The following is a 9,392-nucleotide window of genomic DNA, read 5'->3' as shown; positions in this document are numbered from 1 at the left end:
AGGTTTTTTCTTCCGTTAAAGGGAGTTTTTCCTCTCCACTGTCGCCAAGTGCTTGCTCATAAGGGAATTGTTGGGTTTTTAGTTTTAGTTTTTGTAAAGTGCCTTGAAATGATTTGTATTGTGATTTGGCGCTATACAAATAAAATTGAATTGAATTGAATAGAACAGCAGAGGCCCTGGGTGTCCTAGTTACTGATAGCAGCATTGATGCTAGTCAGGATATTTGGTCCGGGAGCAGGTGCTGGGGGTCTGACAGGGGTGCTCTGAGGAAAGACAGGTGTTTGCTGGGGGGATGAGTTGACTGGCGTTGACGATAATACCCGTGACCTTGCCAGGTTAGGGGTCCGAGGCACCATTTTAATTCCTGATTTCACCAAGGTTTCCAAATGATTTGGAAATCCCATTGGTGAAGCCGGGCATGGGATGGTCAGTGATGAGACTGCAGAGGATGCGGATGCATCTGGGGGGTCCAGGGCAGTGGAGGGGGAACCATTGAAGGTGCTGTTGAGGGGGGATCCTTGGCTGATGAGGGGTCCGTTGCTGGTTTGGTGTGAGTGTTTACTTCACTCCTCTCTTCTCTCAGAGGATCCTTTAGCTGTTCAGACGGCCATCCAGACCCAGTGTGGTGTCTCAGAGAGTGGAGGAGGTTATCCGTTAACCGTCTCACTCCACTCCTGCTCAAATACGGGCCCTTTCCCTTGAACAGGTCGTCGCGTTGCCAAAACAGGTTGAAGTTATCAATGAAGTGCACTCCTCTTATCTCACAGGCCTTGGACAGCCATGTGTTCAATGCAAGCAGCCGGCTGAATTTATTAATCCTCCTGTCGATGTTTGGGAGAGGTCCACTGACAAATGACTGGATTTTCAGTTTGTCAAGTTTCTCCAATAATTTAGAGAAGTCCTGTTTTAAAACCTCAGATTCTCCCTTTCTGGTGTCCACTGCACCCACATGCAGGATCAGCTGTTTGACTCCATGGTGTTTTGAGATGACCTGGGGGAGGAGAGCTGCTATATCAGTGACCATGGCACTTGGGTAGCTGCATGTAATAATTCTGCTGTTGTTTATGTCACTGATAGCACCGTCTCCAAGCAGAAGGATATCTCTGTCCTTCACATTTGTCACAGATTCTTTGTCTCTGTTTCTCTGACTGGCTCCGTGGCTCCGGTTTTTAAAGTTATTGCTTTTCTGGTTTTCAGGCACAGCAGACATTTCTTGTTCAATAAGATTTAGTTCAGACAGTGGTTGAAACCTGTTACTGAGCTGTATGTTTGTTGATGCTACATGTGGTCCTGGGGTGCCACCATTCTTCTTTCTAATTCTGTGATGATTTGGCTTGGCACCAAGTTTATGCCAGGTGGCTTCATTTTGATCAATTCCCACTCTTGAAGGTTTTGGGAAAGACACTGTATCGTCCAGGTTCAGGGTAGCGTTTTGGTCAACATAACACTTATTACTGATAGTAGGTTTTGGCTTCTTACCACTGGGTCTGAACAGAAGCGTGTCTTGAAGTCCTCTTTCAGATTCCAGAGCAAGAATCTTCATTTGTAACACATTGATTTTCTGAAGATATATCCGGCAGTTTTGGCACAATGTGTTTTCTTTTCCAGACGTGTTGAAATATTCATGTTGAAAACAATCCATGGCTGTAGTCCCTCAATAGGTCAGATTAAGTGTTAAAAAGAAAAAGAAAATCCTCACTAAAATTCCAGATGCAGTTAAAAAAGGGGTAAAAAGGTGTATCATAAAATCATTAGGTAAAAATATATGAAATAAAAAGGAATAAAAGCAAAGTAAAGCTGGCAGAAGCAGGAGCAAGCAGAAAAGCGCCTGCACTCTGCAGAAGCAGGAAGCAGGCCGCACATTCACACCTCACAGTTCACATTTTACAGTGCGCTGATAGAAAACTGGGAAAACTGGTCAATGAACAGAGGTCTACAGCATAGTGAGTATTGGCTGTGAACATACTCACCCCACAGTAGCTCTCTTCGTTGAAGATCTGGGGGGGCAGGCGGATACCGTTGGTAGGCTTCTTCTCTTCTGGGACATTCTGCCTCATCCACATGCGGTTCGCCTCATTGCAGGCGATGTCCAGCTGAGGGTAGTCCACTTTAAGAGCCTCCAGGAAGGCAACCACATCTTGCTGCTTCTTCTTGATCTGAAAAGCAGAAAAACAAATCACGTCTATAACAGTTAAGAAAATCAACCTGACTGCACAGGATATGGGAAGAAGCCTTTAACATTTAAAAATGGAGCACAGTGGTATAAACCTATGAACTAGATGACTGACAGAAAATGAATTGCTAACTAGTTTGATAATACTTTACACTGGTTTGACAGGTGTTAGTACACATTATGACATATCATCATAGTAAATTGAATATCTTTGTGTTTAAACTGCTAATTCAACTGAAAATATAATATGAATAAGTCATTTTGTGCACTGGGAAATTGTGATGGGCCGTTTTTCACTAATTACTCAAATTCTAGGCAAAACAAATATTACAAAATAAAAACACACACATCAGGTTCATTGCAAATGCAAATTACTGTTCTTAGCTCTGGCTGTTCAGACAACCCTCCACTTGGAAAAGGAAAACATACAGACAAGTTCACTCAGGAGGGTCGGACGCAGGTCTCTGTGCTCAGAGAAAACACTGCCATCCAACTGGGCCACCGTGCCCCCACAGGCCAGCTCAAACTGCTTATTTAGCGTTGCCAAAAGTAGATCTAGAAGATGAATTCCCTCCGCCTGTTGTACACACCTCACATAGAGCAGCCTATAGAAAGCTGAATGTATATGTGATCGGAAATGCTATAAAAGCCTCGATTAACAGATGTTATGTGGAATAAATTGTCTGAATATCGGGGTCTGCGACAAGAAGGACTGTCGGAGCCCCTGTTCTAGAAAGCTCCGCATGTGATTACTTCGATTTATAGGCGAATGAAAGGGACGGCTGAGGTACCTCTGAAACACAGATCTGACCATAATCCAAGTCTTCAACGTGCCAACAGGCTTTAGGCAGCCAAATCAACGGCAAGTGGCATTCGTCTGTGGGTTTAATGTGACATTCGGGGGATTGTTTTCCGGTCCCAGTGTCTTATTGTGAAGGGTCAATGGGGAAGTGAATGTCTTACAGTGATGTGTGCTTTTCGTGATTGCTGATACGCGTCACCTGTGGACCCTGAAGACTTCCCTGTTATAGATCGAGCTGTCACTAGCCGCCGGGTTGTCTGCCACCTTGCATGCCCTCGGAAGGACGTTAGGATCATCTGTGTGTTTTGCTTTGCTCTGCACGGCCGCTGGAAGGATCGGAGGAATCGCCAGGTCGCAGCAAGTATCACGTTTTAAATATTGACTAATTGGAACTGCTAAAGTGGAGACGATCTTCTCCTGTGTAGAGCGGACCCCGAGGAGGAGAGAACCTCGACGAGGGGGACGCTTTTCTCTGTTGGATTTATTTTAGTTACGGACTACAACGGAGCATATCTCGCTGTTTTTGAGCGAGAGAAGAGAAGTGGACGCACCGAGCTCTCCTTATGCCAGAGAAGCACAGGTGCGTCACATCATATAACTAAGGGTTTCCTTTTTCTAACCCGTGTCCTTGCTTTTCTACAGTTTCGAGTGGCTGGTCGACTGGATCCCTGTCAGACCACGGGGAGAACAGTTTTCCGTCAGATTTTGCTCTGCGGGCACCCATTGGACTACATACTCCATCTCTGAGGACCATTCCGGCGGTACCGTGTCCGGCCCTCAGAGGAACCACCCGCTCCATACGCCTCACCCTGCTTTGGATCCACATTCACTGGTCATCCACCTCACTGACTTTCCTTCACCTTGTTATTTACAGTAAACTTCCTTTTCTTCTCACATACTCGGACTCAGGTGGTTTGTGTTTACGAAGTCAAGATCCACATAAAATTAAGCTAAAAAGCATGACATTTAACGCTCCTGAGCCAGTGTGGGTGAAAACTGACATCGGTATGTGTGATATCGTCAATAAACCTAAGAAGAGGCCGGGAAGATTTGTCTTCATTCAACTAGTTTTATTGCCAAGCACCAAAAACTCACTTCGTAACTCCTGAGTGTCACAACGTCCCGGGATGATCTCCTCATAACTGAGTACCAACACTAGAGAGCCCTCTAGTGACTACAACCAGCAACAGCACGTAACCACTACACTATATAACAGTATGAAACAAGGAAAGTTCACTCTTAATGGGAAATCTGTCGCATGGGCCGAACTCTTACCGCTGTGGATCCAGATGGAGAGGCGAGGAATACTTTGATAACCATTTTGTTACAATTTTGTAATGTATTCAACAAGTGGGCTCTTAAAGGAGCAGGGAGCCTCCGATATTATTAGAGCGCACCCAGGACGGAGACATAGGACTAAGACACACGGAGACATAGGACTAAGATCTCACACACACACACACACACACACACAATGCACAGGCTATTTCTGTCTCCAGGCTCCAAATAGTGCAGGATTGGTGGGATGGCCCCTAGGGGCGCAGCACCTTATTGACTGATTGGCAGCTTCAGCTGTCTGTCTGCCTTGGGGACAGTGAAGTTCGTTTCCAGCTCCTTGCTGAGTGCATATATGGACAGAAATATCACAGAGCAGGACTGTAGGCTGTAACATATTGGTATGTTATATGTACTGTGTGAAATTTAACCAGCAGAATTACAGACTGAGGTAAATATGCAGCTACACAGCAAAATAGAAGAAAAACAAGAAAATCAGAAATTTAATTTGATTATTTTATTGATGCCAGTTAATTGAAATGTGGGAAGAAACCAGAGCACCCGGAGTAAACCCATCATGCAGCTGTGTTGAACATGTGGCGGCCTGGAGAGCTGAAGTCCTGGTCAAGTCCACATCCAGGTGATTTCCTGCTTTAGACAGAAGGTCACCTGGATGTGAAGGTCACCAGGACTTCAGCTCTCCCTCGATGTTTCAGCTAAGCCTAAAAAGGCGTATAAGCCTAAAAAGGCGTAAAATGATGTCGACAATCCCAATTCTTGGAATGATCAATATTATGTAATCATCGGCGAGCAGTTTATAAAGTTTGTAGAGCACCATGGACGACACGCCAACGCTTATGCCAACGGTCAGCAACATGGGCCAGTTTCTTCCATGTCTCGTTCTCTCCGTCTCTCTGTTCGTTCTGTTCGTGCGATTTGATCTTAAAATATTTAAAGCAAAGCACCGAACAACGGAAAAATGGTTGTTGGGCTGCTGACTCAGGATCTGATCCAAGGCCACAGGTATGCTGTGAAACATTGCTACAAGCTCCATGATCACAACGTGCTCGTAGTCCTGGAAACAATCATTGTTGGTGTCGAACGAATCAACTTTTACCACGTCCCAAACATCTTGAGCTAAACGTATTATTGTAGCCTTAGTGGAGTCGTCCAGGCCGCCAGGACAGCGTTGATCTGCTTTCAGGAGTTTGGACACTGTGGAGTGTACCAGGAATTTAACTAACACTTCTTTCTGAAGTCCTGGTGACCTTCACATCCAGGTGACCTTCTGTCTAAAGCAGGAAATCACCTGGATGTGGACTTGACCAGGACTTCAGCTCTCCACGCCGCCACATGTTCAACACAGCTGCATGATGGGTTTACTCCGGGTGCTCCGGTTTCTTCCCACATTTCAATTAACTGGCATCAATAAAATAATCAAATTGAATTTCTGATTTTCTTCTGTTTTTCTTCTATTTTGCTGTTCAGCTACATATTTACCTCAGTCTGAAATTCTGCTGGATAAATTTCAACAATACATAAACAAACATAACAATAAATAACCAATAAGAGTTGGTGGTGGTTGAGAGGAATAAACACGTCCATGTAAAGTAAATGACTTTGGCTTTCCCACTGAGAGTTCAAACCCCATTCTAGTGCCCAGTCCTCGAGCTTTCCTTTTCCTCTTTGTATTGTCCTGGTCCTAAACGCCTAGCCTCTCCACATCACTCCACCATCTGGAAATTCAGTAGATCTGTCTGCACTGACAAATTTGTCATTCATTATAATAAAAACTACTGGATTTATTACACTGAGTTGCTTTTTCTACCAGATTTGTTTCATTTGTCAAAGTTAAAACTTACAAAACAGAAACAGTAATTTAGTTTAAGTGGGACATATGGAAATAGCTGATGTTATGAATATGTAAATACTATGATGGACTGGTGACCTGTCCAGGGTGTACCCCTGCCTTTCACCCAAAGAGAGCTGGGATAGGCTCCAGCTGATCCCTGTGACCCTGGTTAGGAATAAGGGGGTATAGATGATGGATGGATGGATGAATATGTAACTATTGCTATTAACAGTTTCACTGTGATCGTTCTGTTTGTGTGCCAGGGGGGAAACACACTGAGCATTGACAGACTGAGGAAGAGGCAAGAAGGATGTGAAAGTTTCACTGATTGCTGGAGTTATATTAACACTAATATCTGGGTAACAGAATATTTCAGCCCTGCCACGGAAGGAGATCCTGTTTAACCCTGTGTGTCTCAGCAAGTACATCCACCATTGTAGCAAGCTTTTAAAGCTGTTGTGACGAGGCCACTTTTGAGGGCCAAATGTATATATTAAGTGTAATTACAAAATATATATGGTTTTGTTATTTAAACCAGCAACATTTACAGAAGAAAGTAATTTATAATAATCCCAGTCTAAAGTAAATTCCTGATGAACTGAGCTTAAACTTCACCTGAGCCAGGTATGGGATGTGCAGCAGCAGCTGAGTGAGGCCCTGACTGAGAACAAACTGTTGAAGAGGCTGCAGCCTCACCACATGGTGGCAGCATTTCACAGGGTGGTTGCCTGGTTATGTCCCTCTGCTCTCACTGCTCAGTCCTTCTCTAATCATCCCCAGTCACTGTGTGCACCCTGGTGTCACCAATTTTCCCACATCCTTTCTGAGCACAACAATGAGTCCCAAGCTCTACAAGGGCTGCTTCGTGAGACCCACATCTGCCGTGAACAACTGGCTAAGCAGCTACAGGCCACAGAAAATAAGGTGCTGAACATAAAAGCCGGGCCCCAGCACCTGCAGCTTCTCAGCCAGGATCACAGACTGCTGGAGAGGGAGGAGCTCACCCTCAGGCTGAAAAAGACCACTGCTGAGCTGGAGGAGATGGAGAAGAGGATACGGGTATGGAGCAGTGATGCTTTCAGTGTCTTTCACAACACAACGTCCCTGTCTGCAAGCCATGCAATAATAATGATGCGCACATGTCAATTAAAGCCACTGATGAGAGAATTGGGTTAAGATGTGCAGATCATTATTTTCCACAGAAGATGGCCATTAATTAACTCTGCAGAAACCAAGGGCTCTGTGATTGTGTTTCAATGATCCTACGAAAACTAAACATTATAATTTGATCTTAATGCTTCAAGTGTTTTGTAGGCATATATTTTAAAATATCTTAGAACTTTTAATGATATCTGTTAGGTAAATTCTTTTAACAAATAGACTCAGAGGACGAACTTCGGTAAGATTATATAGAAGTTTTACTTGCAAGGAGTAACAGTCACACAGCACCTTGGTACAGCATGAGGATCACTGGCTGCTTGCAGCCTCACACATCAGTTTTCATGGAAATACAAAAGGGAGGGGATTGCTCACAGAAAGACATCTGGGCCCTTATCAAATAGTCAAGGTTAGAGCAAACTGTGCTCACTGAGAGCAACAATTATATTTCTACAATGCACAATAGGCCCTATTCAGAAGAGTTTCAGTTATACTAAAGTAAGGTGGATCAGGTCACAGGAGAGTAAACATTTCTCTAATTTCTCTAACACATCCCTCCTGTTTATGCTTAGCATAACTACTATATGAAAATGTTTAGCAGATCAGTAGTGATTATTAGTCTGGTAAAAACACACAGAAAGATGAGAATTATTACTAGTATAGGAAAAACAGTAAAATCATAAATCATAACTATGATCAAACAAACAAGATCACATTCACAAATCTAAAATGATTAGCATGCTAAATATAACTTGTAGAAGTGAGAAATAAATGTCATAACTTTCTGTCTTTATGGGCAAACAGTCATCACAACAGCACTTCCTGTAGGAATTTTCAGTGTTGGAGTCATTTGTGCCTTACAGTTCAGAAGTTAAGACAAATTTATCATGATCAGTAAAAGACACAGTCAGGTCTTCCTTCATTGACTCTGGAGGAGTTTCAGGGTCCTGGTCATCCTGTGAAATGGACTGATACACTTGTTTGTTATTGCTGTATCAATAAGGCGTTAGCAAAGGCCTCTAATACATGAATGCAACAGCAACCACAGGTAACCAAAATAGTAGTGATCACAGCCATTGAGATGAGTATGGACTGGATCAGACCGCTCCAATTACCAAACATTCCCTCCAGCCAAGAAGTGAAGTTGTTGTCAATACCAGCATTTTCAGCGAGCTCCTCAGAAAAGGCTTGGAGTCCTTGTAAAGCTCGAGTGACAGATCCATCTGGGGAAGTGTTGTTAGGAATAAAGGTACAACAGGTAGATTAGATTTCTGTTTTTAACAGAAACATGGTTACATAGCAGGGCAGCAAATGCAGTTCTTATTGAATCCACCCCACCTAATTTTACATTTTTATCAGAAACACGAGAAAACAAAAAGGGTGTTGGCATCTGTGCCTTTTTTTAGGGATAATGTGGTTACCCACAGGCTGTCGTTTGGGAGTCTATCATTGAGTATGTATCTTTTAAAATGGAGCAAAAATGATCTCCCTCTATACTTTTTATTATCCTCTACAAACCTCCCCAATGCTGTCAAAATTTTATTGATGAATTTACTGAGATGCTTTCAGTTGTCTTCACAGAGTTCGACTGTTTGGTTATTACAGGTGATTTCAATGGTCACATGGATAAGGCCTGTGACAGATATGCTAAAGAACTCTCTGCCGTCCTTGAAACGTATGGCCTTAGGCAGCACGTTAGGGAGCCGACCCATACCAGAGGTCACACTCTGGACCTTGTCATTACTAAGGGTGTTAACGCTTCTAATATCACTGTGATTGATGTTGCTTTGTCTGATCATTTTTGTGTCTTTTTTGATTTGTCCATAATTCCCAAAGATGCAACTGGACCTACACTTGTTCAGAAAAGACACATAAATGATAACACCAGGAAACTGTTTATGGAGATGATTAGGTTTGAAAATACCACTTTCTCTCATGTTGAAGATTTGTTGACTTCATATACTTCAAGTGTTCTAAATGTCAGAGATGTGATTGCTCCTGTTAAGGATAAATTAATCAGGAACAGGCAAAAGCCACCGTGGAGAAATGATGACTCGGTCAGGGCACAGAAAAGGGAGTGCTGGAAGGCCGAACGAAGATGGGGTAAATCAAAGCTCCAGGTTCATTATGAC

General features: G+C 43.3%; 1 protein-coding gene across 1 annotated transcript; it reads right to left on the bottom strand.

The window, feature by feature from the left end:
- Nucleotides 1-1,877: 1,877 nt before the first annotated feature.
- On the bottom strand, nt 1,878-4,392 carry LOC113137768 (SH3 domain-binding glutamic acid-rich protein-like). The gene is made up of 2 exons (XM_026319588.2): nt 4,251-4,392; nt 1,878-2,156 (listed from the first exon to the last, which is right to left on the bottom strand). Exons 1-2 carry the CDS (start codon nt 4,293-4,295, stop codon nt 1,878-1,880), a joined length of 324 nt encoding a protein of 107 aa, XP_026175373.1. The 5' UTR covers nt 4,296-4,392.
- Between the last annotated feature and the right edge of the window lie 5,000 nt (nt 4,393-9,392).

Source organism: Mastacembelus armatus, unplaced genomic scaffold (assembly GCF_900324485.2).
Source record: "Mastacembelus armatus unplaced genomic scaffold, fMasArm1.2, whole genome shotgun sequence".
NCBI classification, from domain to species: Eukaryota; Metazoa; Chordata; class Actinopteri; order Synbranchiformes; family Mastacembelidae; genus Mastacembelus; species Mastacembelus armatus.
Note: the sequence above shows the minus strand (reverse complement) of the source record. Positions and strands in the feature narration are given on the sequence as shown.